Genomic DNA, 23,159 nt, shown 5'->3' on the forward strand with positions numbered 1-23,159 from the left:
ATCACAGAACGAAACACAAAACAGCTATGAGGTTATAAATCACAGAACGAAACACAAAACAGCTATGAGGTTATAAATCACAGAACGAAACACAAAACAGCTATGTGGTTATAAATCACACACTAGAACTTTCTAAAAAAATATAAATTTTTAGAAAAATTTGTTGAAAATTATTGAAAATTTCATAGATAGAAGTTTAAAACTAATATTAACGTAAACCGCGTTAAGGATATGGGTAAAAACAAAAAATTTCATATCCAGGGCTGCAAAAAGTATACTGCGGCTAGGTTTTGGTAAGGATTAACCATGGAAAGCTCAAAGACACAATTTAAATTTTTGATGCTCAAAGGTGGCGAAATAAATAACTATGTATAATATTTCAAATTTTTTTATCTATGTCATAAATAGATACAAATCATTCGTTTATATTTCACACGTCTCTCTTGAAATCTTAAATTCCTCCGAGGAATAAAAGGGAGAAAACAATTGTTAATAAAAATATTAATTGTGTGTCATAGTATTGCAAAAAGAAACACTGAAAAATAATTAGAAAGGGCTAAATTGTATTCCTTCCTTTCAAGTTCTCAAATCTCAACTTCTTGTATGGAAAAATAATAGTTTTAAAAATCACGAAACCTAACCAGTTATACATTTAAGAGAGAAACAAGGAGGACCCCCCCCCCCTCCACTAAACTCAGTTGATGAGTAAGGAGGCATAGGGTTAAATGAACGTGTATTGTGCACAGAGCAAAATATCGCAGACAAAATTTGCGCGTGCCAATAAATAGAATGATCTATACTGTCTCCAAGTCTCGACATAAATTCGCGTGTGTATAGAACCAAACTTTAACATGCCGCATACCATGATAGAAATATATCAATGTCGAACAGCATGCATGGATTTTAGATTCGCTGCTGAACTTCTTAGTCTTAAATCAAAAACTAATGACAATTTTGATTGAAAAGTAGTTAATTATGCAAATTTTGATTGAAAAGTAGTTAATTATGCAAATTTTGATTGAAAAGTAGTTAATTATGCAAATTTTGATTGGAAAAGTAGTTAATTATGCTGATTGAAAAGGATAATTTTAGTAAAACATAATTTTAATGATGTTTTAATCTGTATCAAAGGGACTGTGGGGGAAATGTTAAGTGACCCTCTAAAGAGTGGTATGTCCGATTCACGGTATCATTTAATGGTTTAACAGATGAACTCACGCAGCTGACATTGCACATTTCTTGTGAATCGCAATTACTCTATGTTCAATGCAGTTTTTGAATATTTAAATAAAAGTACTTATTTTTTTGACTCCCAGAAAATATTTCATGGTATATTTATGATAGCAATATTTATATATATATATATCAATTATAAACTCCGACTCGATCAGTCTAAAGATATAAAGGTACTGCTATGAATTGGACAGCTGCTTATACTCTCTAACTGTATAGTCCCTTAAGATTAAGACTATCTACCTGTATTAAGACTACTCCAAGTATTATTATCTACCTGTATTAAGACTACTCCAAGTATTATTAACTACTTGTACTAAGACCACTCAAAGAATTGTTATCTACATGTATTAATACTACTCAAAGTACTATTATCTACCTGTATTAAGACTACTCAAAGTATTATTATTTACCTGTATTAAGACTACTCAAAGTATTATTATCTACTTGTATTAAGACTACTCCAAGTATTATTATCTACCTGTATTGAGACTACTCCAAGTATTATTATCTACCTGTATTGAGACCACTCCAAGTATTATTATCTACCTGTATTGAGACTACTCCAAGTATTATTATCTACCTGTATTGAGACCACTCCAAGTATTATTATCTACCTGTATTGAGACTACTCCAAGTATTATTATCTACTTGTATTAAGACTACTCAAAGAATTCTTATCTACATGTATTAAGACTACTCAAAGTATTATTATCTACCTGTATTAAGACTACTTAAAACATTATTATCTTCCTGTATTAAGACTACTTAAAGTATTATTATCTACCTGTATTAAGACTAATCAAAGTATTATTATCTACTGGTATTAAGACTACTCCAAGTATTATTACCTACCTGTATTAAGACTACTCCAAGTATTATTATCTACTTGTATTAAGACTACTCAAAGAAATGTTATCTACATGTATTAAGACTACTCAAAGTATTATTATTTACCTATATTAAGACTACTTAAAGCATTATCATCTACCTGTATTAAGACTACTCAAAGTATTATTATCTACCTGTATTAAGACTATTCAAAGTATTATTATCTACCTGTATTAAGACTACTCTGACCCGAATCATGACCGGAATCCTCCAAATCCTTTCTTGTAATTGAGGTTATAGCCTCGCTCATCAGGAGATCAGTCACCACTTAAATAAAAATGATGAATGATGTTAGATTTTGCGAATCTGAAGAATTATCTTAGGTTGGAACTAAAGAAGCACTTGGTCGAAGTTTCCGAAATAGATTTAAAGTTTTGTAGTTTTAGATCAGTATATACAAAAGTTCCGACCGATTTCATTAAAATTTTTAAGACCATTTTTACATGATGTTGCGCTGCGTCTGTAAGTATCTATATATATATACAGTTGTAATCTCTGTTTGTCTGTCTGTCTTAGCCTGGGTTTGAGATTCTAAGTGGAGTGGTTCGGCTTTAATAGCGAAAATTTAGTTTCCGGTAAAATCGTTCAAGTTTTAGTTACCTGGGCATCGCTGGATTCCCAAGCTAGTTAGAATATAAACTACTAGCTTGGGAACCCATCGTTGCCCAGGGTAGTCATAATTAGTCCCGTCGTTTACCCACTTAATTTAAAAATTCGAAACCAAGAAAAGAACATTCCTGTGGGTCTTCCGAGTTCCCCAATCAAAATTTTGGGCAAATCTGTCAAAGGGTTTCTAAGTTATGATCGGACAGACAAACAGAGATTACAACTTTATATATACATACATTGGTCATCCATGCACAGCCTTTTAAGGACTTTTTGTGGGTATGATTATTTTGGGATAAACAGAAACCCAGAAAGGATGAGAATTCAAAAACGACTTCGGAATGTAATAGGTCTTTGCTATTACAATTGTAGTGTACACTTGTTTTGCTCTTCGAAAAATCACTAAGTCATTTTTTGTGGGTAACCCTGTATATATAGGACAATGAGAAATAGTTTTTCTCAAACAACACAGCTATGAGGTTATAAATCACAGAACGAAACACAAAACAGCTATGTGGTTATAAATCACAGAACGAAACACAAAACAATTATTCTATTATTCTATTATTCTATTATTCTATTATTCTATTATTCTGTTATTCTATTATTCCATTATTATATCATTCTATTATTCTATTATAGAGAACGTGAGTCAGACTCTAATAAAAACGCATAAATAACTTCCAGTATATATATTTCTTATAACTTATTACTAGAGGGTTCAGAACTAGAGTCAATATCGATATCACACGTGTAGATGTTTATCAGTATCTGTTCTATCTCATTCTGTTGAATCTTGTGGAACTTGTTTAACGCGGCCAGGCATCGTCTTCCACACTATTATTCTATTATTCTATTATTCTATTATTCCATTATTATATCATTCTATTATTCTATTATTAGATTATACTATTATTGTATTATTCTATTATTCTATTATTATATTATTCTATTATTCTATCATTATATTATACTGTTATTCTCTTATTCTCTTATTCTATTTGTCTATTATTCTATTATTAGATTATTAGATTATACTATTGTTATATTATTCTCTTCTTCTATTTTTCTCTTATTCTCTTATTCTATTTTTCTATTATTCTATTACTCTATTATTCTATTATTCTCTTATTCTTTTATTCTATTATTAGATTATACTATTATTCTGTTATTCTACTTTTCTATTATTCTCTTATTCTATTATTAAATTTTTCTATTATTCTCTTATACTATTATTCTCTTGTTCTCTTATTCTCTTATTCTTTTATTCTATTATTCTATTATTCTCTTCTTATCTTATTTTATTATTACATTATTCTCTTGTTCTCTTGTTCTCTTATTCTCTTATTCTATTATTCTCTTATTCTGCTATTCTATTATTTTATTATTCTATTATTCAATTATTCTATTAATCTATTATTCCATTATTATATCATTCTATTTTTCTATGATTCTATTATTCTATTATTCTATTATTCTATTATTCTATTATTCTATTATTCTATTATTCTATTATTCTATTATTCTATTATTCTATCATTCTATTTTTCTATGATTCTATTATTCTATTATTCTATTATTCTATTATTCTATTATTCTATTATTCTACTATTCTATTATTGTATTTTTCAATTTGCCATAAACCAATTAATCGAATTTGTAATTTGCAAATAAATTAATAAATCAATAAATCAATCAATCAATCAACCAATCAGTCAATCAATCAATCAATAAATTAGTCAATCCATAAATCAGTCAATCAATCAATCAATCAATCAATTACCTCTTTTCATGAACTTCTTTCTTCTCTGTCCAAAGACTACAAGGCGTGCAGCCTGGTGGTATTGCTGAACAAAAATATTTTTAAAAAGTAAAATAAACTAAGTATTTTCTACAAATTCTGATTTTCTAAACCCTTTATTATTGCACAACCGTTGAATCCTCTTAGACCAAACAGTCTAAGTTTGAAATATTAAATATTTCCACCATTAGGTTGCAAAAATATAGGAATTATACATTTGAGTTTATGTAAAGACTCAAGTTCTTTACAACTTTTGTGCATCATTTAGACATGTTTATGAAAATATAAATTTGCGTTTGACTAGCGAATTTTAGCTAATATATGCTAACATTGTAGTGACAATTTTTGGCAAGAATTGTTTGCAAAGGACAATTTAGTAACGAAGATAGATAGATACATTATGTTTTAAAAAGATACCTGGATCTTTTACCCAGAATTTCCGTCTTCGTTTGCTGTCATACACTGTGCTCTAAAAAGAAACAGCATATCTTTAACTTAATGAGAAGAGAGTTTTTAAAGTTAAAGTTAAGCCGGCGTTCAATTGAAACCGGGTTTTGGCGGATTTGAGACGCGGCTCAAATTCATTAAATTCCGACTCAGGACATACTAATTAAAACCAATTATTTTGAATTTAATCCGTAACATTCTTTAACTTGTTCCAAAGCGTGTGTATTGTTTTAGTACCCTTGATCATGTCCAACCTAGGAAAACAGACCTACGGGGATTCTGACCTAAGGTTTTCATGACTTAAGAGTTTTCTGACTTAAAGGTTTTCTGAGTTATGGGTTTTCTGACCTATGGGTTTTCTGAACAATGGGGTTTCTGACCTAAAACAACCATGTGACAATGTATTTTTTTTCTTAGAGCGACTCGAGGAATAGTTCGGATACTTGGTAGCTCGGTTTTCATAGCACCATTGTTTTCTCCAACTATTCAGTTTACAATTCTGAGGGAAAAAAATGTTCAAGTCAGAAGATGAATTGACGGATTTAATTTGGCTTCCTGTCAACATACCATTGTCATTCAATCCGGATCCGGTTTACTAATTACTACGGGGGGGGGGGAATGTGAGGATGGGGAGGGGAAACATTTCCCCAGGCTCATTACACCCCGGCCCCCTGTACGATCTCATTTCCTTTCCTTCAAACTTGCAATTGTTCTATAATATTTTGTAATTTTCCATCTTTCATGGACATCTCAACCACTGGCCCCAACCCCTGAAATAAACCAAAAAATAAAACAAACAAAAAAAATGGCGAAATTTCAATTTCTTTAAATCACATTCATGTTTAATTAACTAAAATGTTGCCCATTTGCTCTGTGTACAGTGTAAATTGTAAACTGATTAAATTTTCTACAAAATGCATTAGTTAATGTCGTCTTTCTAACCCAGTGTATTCTGACCCTCACTGTATGAGTTTAAATAAGGTTTTATTACATGTTTACAGAGAATACTCTAAAATGAGAATATTCACGATTACGAAATCAATGAATCACTAAATTACTGTTTCGAGGTCAGCCCCCAACATATGGTGAATATGTATGTGAAGGGGCAAGAGAGGGGGGGTGGGATAGAAATGATATTAAAAGTTTTAAATTTGGTGTGTATTGTAAATATCTATTTATCCTCTTCCCCATCTTATTGTTTTGTAGGATTCCACATAATCTATTTACATAAAGTATTAATCTATGTCTGATCAAAACTTGATCCTTGATCGATCTCAATTAAATATTGATTGGTAAATTCGCTAGAACCACAGGGTTTTACTGCTTGGTTTAACAATTATAAGTTAAGTTGGTTGACTTTTAGAAAGTTTAATTTCCAGACAATGCTGGGTTCCCAAGCTAGAGAGATGAATTTGCTTTACCAATTTTTTTTTTCTTAAATTTTTGCTTTTAAAATTCTAATGTTTGGGGATCATGGCGTAAATATTAAATATTAATTCGTTTTTAATTCAAAATCTGGATTAGTGTAAGGTTTAAAAGATTGTGAATCGAACACGTCACTTTGCAAATGGGGGGTCCACTTGAAATAACGTCTACAATCCCTTTAAGTTTATTTAAAAAGTGGCATGCTCGATTCACAATGTTGGTAACTTGTTACTCGCCACAAATTGCGAAGCAAAATGTCGCGGAATATTCTGCGCAATAATCTACGTAATATTCTGGATATTTCAGTTCATATTGGTTCTTAGAGATCTATAATGGAACGGATCTTATCTTTGTTGACATCGAAAAAAACTTAACACTCAGCTGTTATGGTCCGAGAAAAGGTCACCTTGGATTGGTAACCGCCAAAAAAGTCCTTGGAAAAAAGTTTCCGGAAAAAAGTCCTAACACTAAAAAGTCCCAAAACACAGGACTTTATTTTCAGTGACTTTTTTTCCAAGGACTTTAGAAAATTCCGACTTTTTTCCAAAGTTTTTATTTCCAGGTTTTTTCCAGAAACTTTTTTTCCCGGGACTTTCTTACATAGATTCCCTTGGATTAGGTTTGGGTAAAAAAGCATTACATAATTGAAAAATGAGGAAATTTGGTTCCCATTGGGTCTTAGAGATCTATAATAGGTTGGATCTAAATATCGAAGAAGAAAAGGGTGATGAATCGAGATCATGTCAAAGGAAGTAGGTTACAGAGATTTAGGAAATTAAGGAGATTAAGGGAAGGAAGATAATTTCCAGTTATTAACTCTTAATAACCGACTATTTATATCTTAAGACAGGATGCGATACTATTTAAATAAGATTACAAATTATACAGGCAACTACCCACAACGGGTGAGACTTCAGAGAAGACTGGACGGAATTCATACTGTCTGTTTTCTTTGCTAATCTAAACTTGTTTCCTTTCTTTGACAAATCATTAAATAAGCCATGACACCTTTATGAGATCAACAATATGGAAGAAATCGTCGTTTTTTAGCAACCTTATTTTTCGTTTCTGCACAATAAATCTGCAATAAGAAAACCCACGATTAAAATTAAATTAAAAAGATCAGTAGCTCATTAATTCTTGCCAAACCAAGGTTTATAAAGAGGACCGTTGTGAATCGGACATGCTAATTTTTTACCCCTTTAACTTTGCCCCTCCCTATACCACACAAGTATAAAGTAGTTTAAAAAGGACCATTACCTGTATGGCCTGAAACCAATCTCTTATACCATGTGCACTTCGCAAATAGATTCGCCCCTCCCTGAATTAAATTTTTTGTCGTCAGGACTCGTCTTGGGGAGGGGGGGGGAGTCTCAACATTTTGAAAAGTTGGACACGTAACAATCGAACCTTTTTAGCCTAATTATTGCTTTTTTTAAGAGAGGGAAAGAAAACTTTAGTTTTGTAATGGAAAAATGTGGAAAAATATCATTGAGATCTTTTTTATTTAAAATATATAAAATGTTGTTTTCTGTTGGTCAAATTCATATCATAAAGAACCTGAAATAAAAATTTTTGTGTTGTGTGATCTCAGGATTAAGCAATAATCTCCATTTTCATTCAGATTTACGGAAAAATTTAATTCATCTTAGATATCCGGCGATGGTCATATCCTGCAGGGATAACTTGAATTAAGGAATCAAGTATCAAATTCAAAAGCGCCCACATTGGATATCAAGATGACGAATTTAAAATTAAAAAATTGCACACAAAAGTTTAGATTTCTGATCAGAGTTTTTTTATGAAAAATAAAAAAAAGATTTTTTTCTACCTTAGTATACACAAGCACACTGTGAGATAACCACGTTTATCTATGAGTGTGACCCCCTCTAGCTGGACCAATTTCACCTGCAATATTTTCACTAATCAGGCAAAAACTTTATATTAAAAAATGTTAGAATCTAAATTGAATAGTTCAATGTTGTCTTTTTTAAACGGTTTTTTATTTACAATGTTACCCATCAAGAGTGAGACTTCAGAGACGATTGAGTGGAATTTAAACTGTCCGCAGTTTCTTTATATTTACGCTTCTCTACAACTGTGAATTTTGTTCTTTCTTTGCCAAACCATTAAATAAGCCATTAAAAAACTAAATTTATTATAAGAGCTTTAAGTCGTCTTTACAGTCTCATCCCATGTGGATAACACTGTTCATTTTTCAGAAATAAAATCGCAGGAACAACATCATATCACATCATTTCCAAAAAATATAATCTAGGAAACGTGATTTTATATATATAATGCTTTTTTAACCCTATCTCTGCTGGGGTACTTGAAAACCAGGATATGCTGGGGGGGGGTCAATTTGACCCCCCCCCCAAAAAAAAATCCAGTTATATAGTAAAAATGTTTGCAAAAAAAAATTTGTCCAAAAAATGAAAAATTATACATTTTTGAAAAGCCCTTGACCATGCCATTTCAAATATGCAAAATTTTTTGCAAAAGTTTAAATAACCTAATTTTTAATCAAGAAAAACTAAAAATGTGCAAATTTCCTTTGACAGGTTGTTTGCAAAAAATTTGCAATTTATTTTCGCAAAACTTGTGCAATTTGTTTCCTTATGTCAAAGGCTTTCCAAAAAGCTAAATCTTATCAAAATCTGACAAGTGGAAGTGGGTCAAAACAAAGATTTAGTTTGTTACAGGAAAAAGCAGTCATTCAGGCAGTGTGCCTGAGGACTCAGGCAGTTAGTATTAAAGCCCGGTTTTAGGCCTAAATGGAGGGCTTTGGGAATGTAGGAAAAGTCAGAAAATTTCAACAGCCTCAGACCAATACTTTTTGAGTTATTTGACTTATTGAGTTGAGTTATTTTACTTTTTGAGTTATTTGACCCCCCCCCCAGCAGGAATAGGGTTAAGTCTGATATTGCATTTCAAATTCTAAACAACGACGATTTTTAAGTTTCCATTTAATCCCCATGTTTTTTTGGAACATTCTGTAAAGGAGTGTCACATACAGTTTTACCCACAAAGGATGAGACTTTAGAGGCGGACGGTTCAGCTCATCCTTTGTAGGTAGTACTGTATCCAAAGAGAATAGAATATATATTAGAGTGGAATTTACTGGAAAAAAGTGTAAAACGGCCATTTTGTTGTACTGTTTTCATGCTGCAGGTGTACTTCACATATTTGTGCTACATAACCTTTTAGGCCCTGGAATATCATTTTATAGAAAATCTAAAATTATTGTTAAAAGAAAACCAAATTATGAAATAGGCTGGTTTCATAATTGACCAATGATCATTTCACATAGACTCTATGCCTTTCACTTTACAAACGATGATTTTCCGTTATAAATATAAATCAAATGATGTTTTTATTCACCTAATTCATTTTATAAAGTTTGTTTAACAGCTTAAAAAAAAACGAAATTGAAATAGATAGTCTAGGAAACATACTGTATTAATTAATGCACTCCACTGCATATAATTTGTGAACATTTACATGATTTGTACACTTTGATCTCCCTTTCAGGCTGAAAGAGACTAACTGAATCGAGGGATTGTCTAAATTCCACTCTAATATATATTCTATTCTCTTTGACTGTATATTTAGTATCCGCAGATTATCATGTTGCACATATTTTTAAAAAGAACTAGACAAAATCATCTGTATAAAAATTTGGCTTCACTCAGTAGGGTTTCCAGCGAACGAAACGTTTCGCGAAAAAAGGCGAAAATTTTCGGTCGCATTTCACAAACTTTTGGCGAAAATAAATGAAGAGAAAACTAAGCGAAATTTCGCGAAAATGCGAAATGGGAAAATATTTTAGCGAAATGCGAAAATTTTATAACGTATCTTGGAAGTATGGATAGTTATTAAGCAGGGTGAATTCAAAATATTCCGAATTATTTTGGGTCTTCCCGTAGTAGATTTTATTTTTGTTTTTTTTTTAATAGGAAAGATCTTAACGGTCAAGAAAGTATTTTGAAGCAAATCTATGAATTGTCTCATGTCTCCTATTGCTTTTTTTCGCGAAACAAATTGAAGCGAAATTTCGCGAAAAAGCGAAATGCAGAATGTAGCGAAATTTTTCCTTTTCGCTGGAAACCCTTGTGCGTCTGTCCGTTTTTAACGATTCATATGGAAAGCTCTGTAGTAAAAAATCAGATATCATAAAAACATCTTGGATAGAATAAACCTACCTTGAAAATAAAATCTCCCATTTCTGATGATCTGTTTGTGACTCGTTTAAAACAATGCAGATAATCCCTGGTAAGGACAATATATCTCTCCTGAAGTAAGATAAAATAGAATAATTTAGATTAGGGAGAGAACTGAATTCTTGCAACAAACTCTCATTTTCTAAATCCCTGTATCTTTGCAATCTGGTGTCAAATACCTTTAATAAAGCTATGAATTCTGTTTAAATAGATCAAAAAGTCTAAGTTTGAAATATAAATGTTCACACCATCAGGCTGCAAAGATATATGTATAAGATGACTTGAGGTTGTCAGAACTCAGATCTCTTGATAGTGCTAAGTTTTTCTGGAATATTCATATAAACAAACCATAGATAAATAAATAAACATAGATAGCATATGTACGCAAAATCAACAAGAATTCAGTCCGCGAACTCATACTTCTAGGGGTCAAAGTGTACTTCAATGATAAGGGGGGTGGTTTGGTGTTTTAATGGATTTCATAATAGAGTGTAAAATAACTCCGGGAATGGAACTATTTGAACAACAATATTTTACTGAGCAATATATCACATTGACGAGAACTGAAGAAGGACATGAGAAGAAGTAAATTAATTTAAATTTCTCTCTACAGAACTCATTTACACCACAAGTACTCAATGACATAAGAACAGCCAATGTTCACAACCGACCTAGTTAATCTATATAATAGGAATATCTTTAAAACGTCTCTGTTACATTTATATCTTTCAAGATGAAAAATGTCGTCTTATGCGCAATCTATCTTTATCTATGAAAAAACCCAGTCCCATTATGAGCTGTCATTTAAAATCCATCAAACAAAGCCTAGTAATATTGTTTAATCTTACTTAATTTTCCTTGATTCTATGCCAAACAGAAAAAAAAACTTTAAAACTAATGGAATCTAGACTAGATACCCTACGTCTGTAAGGATAAATTATGCGCAATTCTTGCACAACTCCGCGCAAATCGAGCACAATTCCGAGCAATTCTGTTTAACGAAATTCCACATAAAAACCTTATGTTTAAGATTCGAAAGATTTTCCCTTGTTTAGAACATGCATAATGTTGAGACTAGACTGAGATATCAGAACAAATTATAAATCGATTATGAATAGTAAATATTAAAATGACAATGTAGTTTTACAATTAAATAGTAATTATCTTAATTCTTGTCGGTTACATTCCTTAACATTATTTTTTATTATTTTTAGTCTTTGTTAGTTTGTTTTGTAAGATTAAAAATAAAATATAAAATTGGTTGACGTCATCTTTCACGACCCAAGAAGAGGATGGATATGCCAGCTTCGTTAGGTTAAAATACCCCCCTCCCATCTAAAAACGAGAAAGATATTTGAGAAATCAATAATTATTAGATATATAAAATGGCCGAAAAAGAAGAAAGTCAAGGTGAGACTAAATGCAATAAAGTTTTATTCTGTTTAATTCTGTCAACTATTTTTCAACTTAAATAAAGGGATTGTTGGCCTAATTTACAATGAATAATTATTCCATTCTCGATTCACAATGGTCCTTTGTTTTCTATAACAAAGATGAACATGGTGTAGGAAATCACTGCCAAGAAGAAACCATAATGAAAATCTATCAATTTTTAGAAAGAAAAAACACAAGAAAGTCTCCATTACAAAGGGTTTGGGATCTTGTAGCTCTTTAACTACATAAAATTACGTAGAACAGTCCCTTTAAATCTTGTTAGAATTGTTAATTGTTCTGTGTTTACCTTCCACCTTGAGAACAGTCTATCTCTTTGCTGCCATAGAACGCCCTTCCTTACAGCTTGCTGAGGATCTGACACACCCACTCTCTCCTCCTGTCCCACCCTTTCATCACGTCCAATCCTGTCCTGTCCTACCCTTTCATCACGTCCTACCCTGTCCTGTCCCACCCTTTCATCACGTCCTACCCTGTCCTCAATAATTTTGTCCTCCCGTCCTCTTTCCTCGTCTTCGTCCCTGTTTTCAGCCAATTCAATCCAAATATGAGTTTGCGCCATAATATCTATAAATTTTGGAATTTTTTTTACAGAAATTAGAATATCAAATTTAAAATCATGACTCCATTCAAACTCAGAAACATTCCCTTTCTATTTTCCGAATGGTTAAACATGATAAAGCATTGCATTTATTTCTTCAATTTAAAAACCGTTCTTAATCTTGCATAAACTAATCTAAATCAAACCTTTTAAAGGAACTAAAAAGTTACTGGAAAGGGAAGTGACGCTTTGTTTAAAGGGACTGTCATTGAAATTTCAAGTAACCTCCCATTAACAGAAAGTTATGCCCGAGTCTGTATCACAATTGTTCCCTTTAAAAGTGGTTAATTGCTCTCAATTTCCTTCATTGTTTCTGTAGCACAAAATCGCGAGCCAATTTTACATTACATGGAAACCTCCATTTGAAAATAGGAATTAAGTTTTGCCACAAACTCTGGTTTTCCAATCCCCATATCTTTACAACTCAATGTTGTAAAACATTTGATGTTTCAAATTAGAAATTTTGATAGATCAAGTGAGCCTGAGTTTAAAATGCCTCCACCATCAAGTTTCAAAGATATGGACCGAACTAGTCAATTTTGACCAGGAATAGTTAAAAATGCCTTCTTCCATAATTTGTTAGGTTGTTTAATGATAAAAAATATTATATGAAAATTGATTTCATAGTGAACTATATTTGAGTTAAAGATTTTTTACAAGAAATAAACTGCAAAATGACTGTTGTTAATATAGTTTAAGGAAGAAGACCTTCAAAACTATTCACCAACTGTCATGTTTCGTGGGACACCCTGTATGTTACAATAGGATGTCCCAATAAACATGAGAATTCAGTGACGAATTCGATATCGTCTTTTTAAATAATTCTTTGATTAAGTATAGTGATACCTACTGAGAAAACGTAATCCGTAAGAGTTTCGTCTGCTATGTTTACAATTTGTTTGTTTTTGTTTTGACTGCAAACGGTTGTACTTAGTAAAACAAGAAAATTACAGTATACAAACAGAGTAAACTTGTCCGTCTTCACTGTTCATCTTGCGGAGACATTATAGACACATCTTTGCAGTCTTTAACCCTTTTCATAAAATAAACTCTAGCAGACATAATAATATTCATGTTTTTACAAATTAGGTATTGCAATGCTAATTTATAACAAAGACAATATCCAATTCGTCACTGAATTCCCATGTTTATTGGGACACCCTGTATGTTGAAGTATGTGCAACATTTGTTTAAATTGAATTCGTAGCGGTTTTCGAGCAAAAATGTTTCAGAAAAATTTAAAATTGACGACTCCTGATCTCCCTTTAAATATAATTTGTTTGTTTTACTTCTTTGTTTAGCGAGTTTGCTGTTTTCATATTGTTCTGAATTAAAATTTTAAGGTGTTTATTTTTAATTCTATAAAAACAATTTTTCCCCGGCAATTTTCACGCAGAAAAGTTGTATATACTATATATTTCTAGTATATATAAACCCCTGTTTTTTATTGATAGATTAGTTGAATTGGTTTCCTGGAATCTCTTGTCCTGTTGATTAAATTTTTCATGACAAATCGTTCTGAAATAAAGATTAGTTATGGAGGCGTGTACCGTGTACTGTGAGAAAAATGTTTAGTTTTATAGAACAGTTTGCAATAATTCCTCTACACCCCTCCTCCCCCTTCCCCTTTCCACTATAATATTTGCCCTTCCTCCTCCCCTTATTTTTACCTTTCTCTCACTTCCTTTCCCCCCTCATTCTTTACTTTCCTTACCCCTTTAGTATGACTAACACTAAGGTTTGGTACTGAAGAGGGTACAGGTCCAAAAAGTTTCCTAGAATAAGGTCCATCGTCCTCCAAAAACATCTCAAAGGGGGTTTTTCGAGTCTCCTGAAATTACAATTTGTTGTTGAATACTTGCTTGGGAACCCAGCCTTGCCCAGGTTACTACTCATAGTTACTCCCGCCGTTTACCTGCGATTGGTCTTACATTACGATTTTAGCTAATTTTCCCTATAAAAGTCGACCCACTCAACTTAGAATCTCAAAACCAAACTAAGTAAATTCCCCAATCAACAATCGGTTAAGGGGTTTATGAGTTATGATCAGACATCCAAACAAACAAAAAAACAGAGATTACTACTTTATATATAGAAGATATTTTTATTTTCATTAAATATTTTAAACATGTTACCTTTTCCTGCTTCTTGGAGTCTCCGAAAAAATATTGATTTTTCGAGTAATTTTCTCCTTTATATTTGAAGACGACATCGTTTTGATTTATATCAGTCTCCTCCCTGCCTCGAGGGTATGTTTAAAAAAGTAAATTAAATTTTGCATTTATCATTGTGAATATGAAATTTGCCTCAGTATAGAAGATCAAAGGGAAGTGATAATAATGAGATTTGTAAAGACATCCATCCATACCTATTTATCATAAAATAACGTGTTTGGTCCTATTCTATTCTAGATTCAATATATTGAATCAGTTGTGAAATTATGCATAAACTATTAAGACCGGACCAGCTTAAGGTTCAGTTTAGCCTTGCCAACCCAGTTATACTTTAATATAGCCTTGGATATGAAGATTTCCAAGCTAAAAAGTGCATATTTCTTACTCAAGTTTTAAATGCCAAAATTCTGTTCTTTTTCGTTTACAAATGAAAATGTCTTGGTTTGCAGTGTTGTGTATAACTCGTTCACAGCAATATTCTATAAAATTGGATAACATCGAAAAATTGGGGTTAAAGGTTTAATCTTGTATAGGCTCTTGAGGTTCCTGAATATTTTATGACTAGAGCGAAATCGTGGAGCCTCACGCCGTTCTCTAAAATTTAAAATTATTTGAAAACTAGGAATTCCTTAATATAATTGGTCGGCGTTCATTTCAACACAATGAAGACGACTTTTCTATCACGTTTTTTATTTCTAATAAACAGTTTTTATTTCTAATAAACTTTTTTTGTCAAATTACAAGTTTACATGTAAACAAAGAGAAACTGATAATTAATTGACAGCTTCTATTTGTTTCCAAGTTTATATGTTCCATGCCGGGTAAACACGTGGTAGAAAGAAAATTAAAATCTAAAGTCGTCGATATATAATACGACAACTGTATGTACAGTAAGGGTGATTGATTTGTGACTTTTATAAAGGGTTTCGATAAACTCCTAAGTATCTTAGGTTTCAGTCTATTCCCCCTTTTATTTTTCCTTTACAGTCTCTTTAAGTTCTTAGGTTTCAGCCTATACCGCCTCTCATTTCCCCTTTTTACGATCCATGTAAATCTAGTTATGCTTTTTCAAGTTTATTGAACTTTGCTAAAAAGTTGGAAAAAAGGGGGGAAGCTGCTAATTTACGCCTGATTTACTCAGTTTTACGGGTCTAACTGTTTATTGATCAGAATGACAATGTTACATGGTTTTTTAAGTTTATTGAACTTTTATAGCATTAAGCCTTTTTCATGAAATTTTTTTTCATTAGGTTTTCTGAAATGTTTACCTGAGTGTATCAAGTTGATCAATGCTGGCAGAAATCCTTTTATCTAAAGTCTGCATACAGCTCCGACTTGACACCCCGGTATGGAAATCCTCATGCCTTATTTGCAAATATTCAAAAAAAAACCTTATTTATAAGTTTTAAGCTGGTCAACAAATATACATATATTAAAATTAATAACGGAAAAGTATTTATACAAAATTGTGTTTTTTTTTATTACATTTTCATTTTAATTTGTTTCCCAAGAAAAAAAAACTACTGCAATAACTTCTCTTTAAAATGTTCTCAGAAAATGTAGAAATAGATCTGGTTACAACATGTCAGATAGGGTATCAAGCAGAAGAACCATATCTAGAAATGTGAAATCAGTCTGAGTTAAGATATACAGTATATAAGTCTACAGTATACACAACCCGCCCTATGTTAAACCAAACATCCTGCTTCCTTCAAGTATAAAATTATGGAAATAGATTCCAGAGAAATGTTAACGAGACAGAGAACAACATCGTTAAGGAAACATCAACGCGGCATGGAACACCATCGTCAAACAATATTCTTTTCATCTCTCCCGCGTTTTTTTACATCAGAATATAAAATGGAGCTCGTATTCTGCAATTCAATCATTTTGATAATTGAGAAGAATGGAGTGGAGAAGAAGTAGGGATGAGGGGGGGAGGGGGGAAGGTTAGATGGTGCTTTATGAGAATAAATTAAGTTCGGTCCATTCTTCTTGCCAATTCTATTTCAGATGTCTGCGATTTATTTAAATTGAGCAGAAATTATCACGTGATTTGAAACTGAATAACAAGGTTTATAGTTTTGAACGAGGGTGTGAGGGGTCAGAAGGAATTAGTAATAGGGGTTAAGGGGAGTGAGGAAAAGGGGTGTAGAATTAAGAATAAAAGAAAAGGAGCAGCAAAAAGTAAGAGATACAGTTTTCTTAGCATATAAAAAAGTGAATAGAAGAGAACTGTAGAATAAAATATAAGAAATTTAGAATAAAATACGAGTTGAGGGGAAAATGTTTGAAGGAAAAGGGGTTGAAGGGAAAGGGGTTGAGAGGAAAGGGGTTGAAGGGAAAGGGGTTGAGAGGAAAGGGGTTGAGAGGAAAGGGATTGAAGGGAAAGGGGTTGAAGGAAAAGGGATTGAGAGGAAAGGGGTTGGAGGGAAAGGGGTTGAGAGGAAAGGGGTTGAGAGGTGAGGGGTTGAGGGGAAATGGGTTTAGGGGAAAAAGCTTTAGCGGAAAGTCGTTTAATGGAAAGATATTTAGGGGAAAGGGGTAGAAGGGTTAGGGGTGCATGGAAACCACAACACAAATGAAGTATTATATTTAAACCTTGAAATCAGACACTCACTGCACTTTACACATGTTTTATTGAAAAAGTTTCTATGAATTGAGCACGGTAAGAAACGTCGTATGCACGTACTACGCACGTTAACCATATATCAGAAGTTTCGTGCGTTATTCTCATAATAATATATCACAAGTATACATAGATAGAAATATAGCGAGATTACAGTGTGTACCAAGAAAAATAAAAGCAAAAGTTGTAAATTTACAACATAATTTAGTCCACCCAAGGTTATAATGCAAGGAAAGTTAATTGCAGTTGCGTATATACTCTGCGTACATATTGAAACCAGTTTTCTCTGGGCGGAATTTGTAAACAAGAATAGATGCATCAGTGTTAGTTTAGTATCCGAGGAGGTTAAAACATTAAATTTTGATAAATTTGATAATTCACATAATAGTTTCCTTTGACCAGAATATTTCATTGATTTTTTATGTACAAGATGGTTCCCATGTCAGGCTGTGACATCCGTCTTGTGATTACATTACCGCCCAGAGACAGTACACTGCAGTACAAAAGATGCGTACAACTCTGAAGTAACTTTCCTTGCATTATAACCTTGAGTCAACCGTGATTTATGCGGAATTGATCGCTGCTAATTTTACTTCTAACTACTGCATCAATAAGGAGAAAATGGTTGAAAACGTCTAATAGCCAAGAGCACGCAGAGCCCGTGTAAATTCACTTTGTTGCATTATTCCAAACCGTTAATAATGTAAATAAATTTAAATATTACAATATATGATTTTTTTTAAATGTAGAGTAATTTTTATAAAGTTTACATGTCATGTCATGGGACAATTATGTAAAATAACCACCCACTCTGCGAAGTTTTCATAAAAATTCGCGCATTTTCATTTCAAAAGACGATAAATTTGTGTACAACTACTTTTTTGGGAAATCAAAAATGTTACTTATACCACGGGTTTCCTCAACCAAATTCGTTGCACTGCGCTCTGGATGTTTTGTAAGCAAAATCGGTCTTGGGAACTCTTGGTAAAATAAAATTCCCTTAACTTCCCTGTAAAGTAGTTGTAAATAATTATTATTTTCTTATAAATTATGTAAATTGAAGGACAATTATTTTACCGCTAGGTGTCTCTCGCAGAGAAATTCCGAGAGAGAGAGACACATTTTCATTTCTACATTTGTATAAGTGCATAGTGCATATACATGTTGAATAATGCCTGTTTGTGTGTACAATATATATATATATATATATACTGCATTATATTGTATTGTATTGTATTATGGGGGTTTGATGTATCAATAAAGTCGTGAAATTGTATTGTATCGATTATTTATTCCGACATATAAACCTCCTAGGGCCAATGAAATGAACTATACTGTCACTTCATTATTAAATTCATCTATTCATATCAATAAGAAATTAAATTTTATATATTCAACTTCCTTGTTTACAATCATGATATTTCTAACGAATAAATTAGAGAGAAAACATTACTGAGAATGTACAACAAGTGTTTAAAGGATTCACTTTAAAATAAAGTATATTAAAGGGACAGTAAAGGGAAAATGAAAGGGGGTATAGGCTGGAAGCTAATCACTTTAGCTCTTGATCGAGACCCATGAAAGTTTTATCTGATATTCCTGTCTCGAGAAATTGATATAAAACTGTGTTAAAATTATACGAAAATTCATATATGTAAAATTTTGAAAATCTGAAACTTAAATCACGTGACCAGAACTATCACCAATGGCAGAGAAGTATACTGGTCACGTGTCTCCGCCTGTATCACGTGACCATTTTACTGCACTGCCATTGGTGGAATTTCTGGTCAAGTAATACGGACGTAAAAATAATATTATGAATGAAATCTATTGAAATTAGAAATAACAAATATCAAAGTAAACCTAATTTACAATTAGCTTTCTCTGGGATATCATCGTTTTCAGATTGGTTGCTTACTTGCTGAATATGATCTGTTTAAACCTACTACTTTTATACAAAATTGTATATATATTAATTTTCGTATATATTTGACACAGTTTTATATAAATTTCTCGAGACCTGAACATCAGATATGACTTTCATGGGTCGCGATCAAGAGCTAAAGTGATTAGCTTTCAGCCTATACCCCCTTTCATTTACTGTCCCTTTAAGTAAGATTGAATTTTTTTATGTTTTAATCATAACTTCTCTTATTGAAGAGATATTTGGAAGAATTGTTTGGATTTATAATATATAACGGGAAAAATTAGCTTTTCTCATATTTGTGCGAAAAGTTAAAACCAGAGGAGCTACGAGGTCACAAAGTACAATTATTGTCACAAAAACTTTTCACATTTTAAAATGAAAATAATCAATTTTTTACAACGTTTTTTAAATTCTCAATAACTCTTTAAATTAAGAGTTATTTAGGAAAACATAAAAGATTTAAATTTAAGAGTTATCATGGAAAACATACAAGATTTAAATTTAAAACTTATCATTGTAAACATACAAGATTTAAATTTAAGAGTTATCATTGTAAACATACAAGAATAACATTTTTCGTTGAATTTACTTATTCATTTAGTTTGATGCATGTTCCACCTTATATTCAAGGACCTAAACAAGCCAACTCCTCACATGCACGAACTGAAAGCTGTTAATAGAATAATGCAGTTGAACAAGATATTTAAAATACTCCCGCTTCCCCTCTATATATTCACAATAAAACACGCCAACATACTAGAACCCACTTGAACCGAATAAAAATAATTTTTATGACGATTATATAGTTAGTTACATGTTTAGATAAGATAAGATAAGATAAAGTTTATTGCTAAAATAAATGTATCTGTATACAGATAGAGTTTACAATTACAAAGTGATGATTATATTAACAGTACAAGTATAAAGCAATTAGGTGGAAAATAGCTCTTGGCTGTTTTGATTATTTTTACAACCTAATTTTAGTAATAATAACAAAACATTTCAATTAAATAGATTTAAGAAGAACGATTAGAGATCAGGGTGCGAATTTATCTTATACAAAATAGTTTAGACATTAATTCGAATAACTAGAGTTTAAAGTAATTTTCTGACATGTACACAACAAATATCAAAGCATATTAAAACATATCTAATTAGTTTTACATGAAAAATATTTCTGTAGGTTTACAACTAGCTTCACACTGTTTTCATAATTTTAATCGTGAACGATCTATCTATTTGTTTAGATATCTTTCTATCTTTCTACCGCAATTCATCCACAAGACATTCTGTGGTTTTATATAGACTTCAAGATACCCTCCACGCAAAGATTGCGATTTACAAAAATACCCTGATGCCGTCTGTTTTCTGTATCACAAAATGTTTAACTCTGAAAATTATCCATTTCTTCTTATAAGCAAGAGTCACTTTTGCAAGAAACCTCAATTAAAAATTAAAAATTAAAGAAACAAAAACATGAATATCTAATTAATACTTGATCAAGATAAGCTTTTAAGGAGTCCGGTTAGAATCTGACATTGTCATTTCTGCGTAAAATTAAACTTTAAGGAGAATCAATGATATTAAAAGAAGGGAAAAACAGTTTAATGATTGACGATTAATCCTTACTTTTATATTTCTTGATCCAATCCAACCTGCAGATCAATCATTTGGGTGGAAATTTAATTTTCATCGGATTCGTCATCATTACGATTCATTTTTGGAATCCTGGTTTTCATATTTACATTTTTTATCCATTTCAACCTAACTTCTAGACATTGATCTAAATATTTCTTGATAAATTAACACAACCTAGAGGCATCTGCATCAGGCCGGTATTTTCAACACAGAAATCAGAGATGAGATTTTAAAAGCTTAAACCCAAGTAAAACCCAAACTCGGGCTTAGATAGAACCCAAGTCAGGGTTGGTTCTGATTCGACCAATGAGAGACTGTTTTGCAAGCTTTCTCTGTGTAGCAGACAGAATGCCGTCAGATCAGCTGTGACAAACTTTACGTAGATATATTATTTTCATAGTAAGTTTATTTTATATAACTAATAAAATCTGACACAAGACATCTCAAAAATGTTCTTTTTCTTTAAAGAATTGTTTTTTTTTTAAATTTGGTGATGTTGATGGACGAAACCTTTGTAAAATAAAAAAGTAGCTGTTAGTTCCACATTTTATTGAAAATACATTTCGGTCTGGGTTGACCCTCGTCAGATCAAAAGATATAATAACCATCAAAATCGTTAATAAAAAATGTTAACAACCACAAGAAAAAGAAAAAAAATATTTGAAAATAATTTGGCCGTCAAATGGACAAAAGGGAACCGAACTCAGATCATGAGATGGAAAAAAGAAAATTTGCAAATATTCGCTTTTTAAAGAATATTTTAAGATAAATTGTTTCTGTCATGAAGAATAAAACAAACACTGTTTATATGTTATATGTATAGTGTATAAAGTGGTGGTGAGGGTCGATCTAATTAATAAACTTTTACGTAAATCGTGGGGGGGGGGAGTTGGCTTGTTTTGGTAGGGATATTTAAACCTTTAAAGAATTGGACATAATCAATGCTCTTTTTGAAAAAATACTGAATTACGGTTTACAATTAAATGAAAATTATTTTATTATTATCAGATACTAATAAAAGTAATTCTAGAAATTTGTTTGCAGCATCGTACAATAAAAAAAGTGAAAATTATGAATTATTTGTCAGAAATTACGAACATTTTGGTGGGAATTTTGAACAGAAGGGACCAATTCAGAAATTTGTCCAGGGCCCCTTAGGAGGAGGGAATCTCTGCAACCCTGGAAAATCCCAGTTTTCACTTTTACGGGGNGCTAAGGTATGCTAGGGATATCTTACCAATATCGAAAAATTCTATTCTGAAACGTTTCCGCGGCTAAGTTCAATAATACGGTTTCATTTATCAAGTAAAAAAAGTTTTTAATTTGAATATTGCCTTGAATCCCATTCTGAACTCTGGGCTCTCCGAAACCTTCCATCTCCTGAAAAATATATGTTAATGTTATTGTTGACGATATAATATGCAGTCGTATTTATTTCAAAAGAATCTTACTTCCGATTCAAATTCTTGTAACTATGATATGCGTAAAATAAATATCTAGATGTTAAAAAGAAATATAAAGGATTAGATGCAGTTTAAAAACTTTAAATAATGTAGAATGAAGTTTAGAACTATAAAGGATATAAATTGATTTTAATAACTATGAAGGATAAAAATTATGTAGAATGTAAAATGTAGGGTGGATCACTTCCGATTCAAATTGGTACATTTATAAACCTTTTTATTTTATCTGAAAATTATGTATTTTCAATTGCGGTTTTCGATAGAAGTGAATTGAGGATTTATGCTGCAGTGACGAAGAAGGAAGTTAACAATAGAGGATTTCTTGAAACCATATCAACAGTATCCATTTAAAGGACTTTAAAATATTAGTAGCTAATCAAAGTTGGTTATTCAGTAGTGAGCCATTAATGTTTCATGAACGAAGAGCTTAAAAAACATATTCAAAACAATTGTTATTGTTTTAAATTGTTCAGTTATGATTAAGTCAAATAACTGTATCAATGTGCACAATTGCATTGACGCAGCGCTGTTTTATTTTAATCCATCTTTATTTACCATTGTTATATATTTCTCACCCATCCTGGGTTATTTATCAATCTTTCTTTTGTTCTTTTTCTATCTATCCATGCCTACTTGATTTATATCAGTC

General features: G+C 31.7%; 2 protein-coding genes across 2 annotated transcripts in view; both read right to left on the reverse strand.

The window, feature by feature from the left end:
• Window positions 1-117: 117 nt before the first annotated feature.
• LOC111701003 (uncharacterized) lies at window positions 118-14,224 on the reverse strand. The gene is made up of 9 exons (XM_023472108.1): window positions 14,152-14,224; window positions 12,368-12,599; window positions 10,609-10,698; window positions 8,235-8,311; window positions 7,664-7,724; window positions 4,949-5,000; window positions 4,514-4,577; window positions 2,293-2,391; window positions 118-132 (listed from the first exon to the last, which is right to left on the reverse strand). Exons 1-8 carry the CDS (start codon window positions 14,184-14,186, stop codon window positions 2,382-2,384), a joined length of 621 nt encoding a protein of 206 aa, XP_023327876.1. The 5' UTR covers window positions 14,187-14,224; the 3' UTR covers window positions 118-132; window positions 2,293-2,381.
• A 121-nt stretch (window positions 14,225-14,345) lies between these two features.
• The window catches only part of LOC111700993 (uncharacterized), a 14,272-nt gene continuing 5,458 nt past the window's right edge, over window positions 14,346-23,159 (reverse strand). Inside the window, exons 3-7 of the mRNA XM_023472097.1 lie at window positions 22,382-22,427; window positions 16,122-16,217; window positions 15,400-15,447; window positions 14,815-14,917; window positions 14,346-14,510 (exon numbers count right to left, since the gene is read on the reverse strand). Of these exons, the coding sequence (XP_023327865.1) occupies window positions 14,346-14,510; window positions 14,815-14,917; window positions 15,400-15,447; window positions 16,122-16,217; window positions 22,382-22,427 (458 nt within the window). The remainder of the gene's footprint in view (window positions 14,511-14,814; window positions 14,918-15,399; window positions 15,448-16,121; window positions 16,218-22,381; window positions 22,428-23,159) is intronic.

The sequence above is a fragment of the Eurytemora carolleeae genome, unplaced genomic scaffold, assembly GCF_000591075.1.
Source record: "Eurytemora carolleeae unplaced genomic scaffold, Eaff_2.0 scaffold441, whole genome shotgun sequence".
Classification (NCBI taxonomy): domain Eukaryota; kingdom Metazoa; phylum Arthropoda; class Copepoda; order Calanoida; family Temoridae; genus Eurytemora; species Eurytemora carolleeae.

What these genes read in the sequence shown, in the direction of transcription:
- LOC111701003 (XM_023472108.1), bottom strand. Translation starts at nt 14,186, where the DNA reads ATGAAAAATTTAATCAACAGGACAAGAGATTCCAG. An exon ending in AACAGGACAAGAGATTCCAG is followed by an intron (nt 12,600 to 14,151) that starts GAAACCAATTCA and finishes GGCTGAAAACAG; the next exon opens with GGACGAAGACGAGGAAAGAG. An exon ending in ATTCTGGGTAAAAGATCCAG is followed by an intron (nt 4,578 to 4,948) that starts GTATCTTTTTAA and finishes ATTTTTGTTCAG; the next exon opens with CAATACCACCAGGCTGCACG.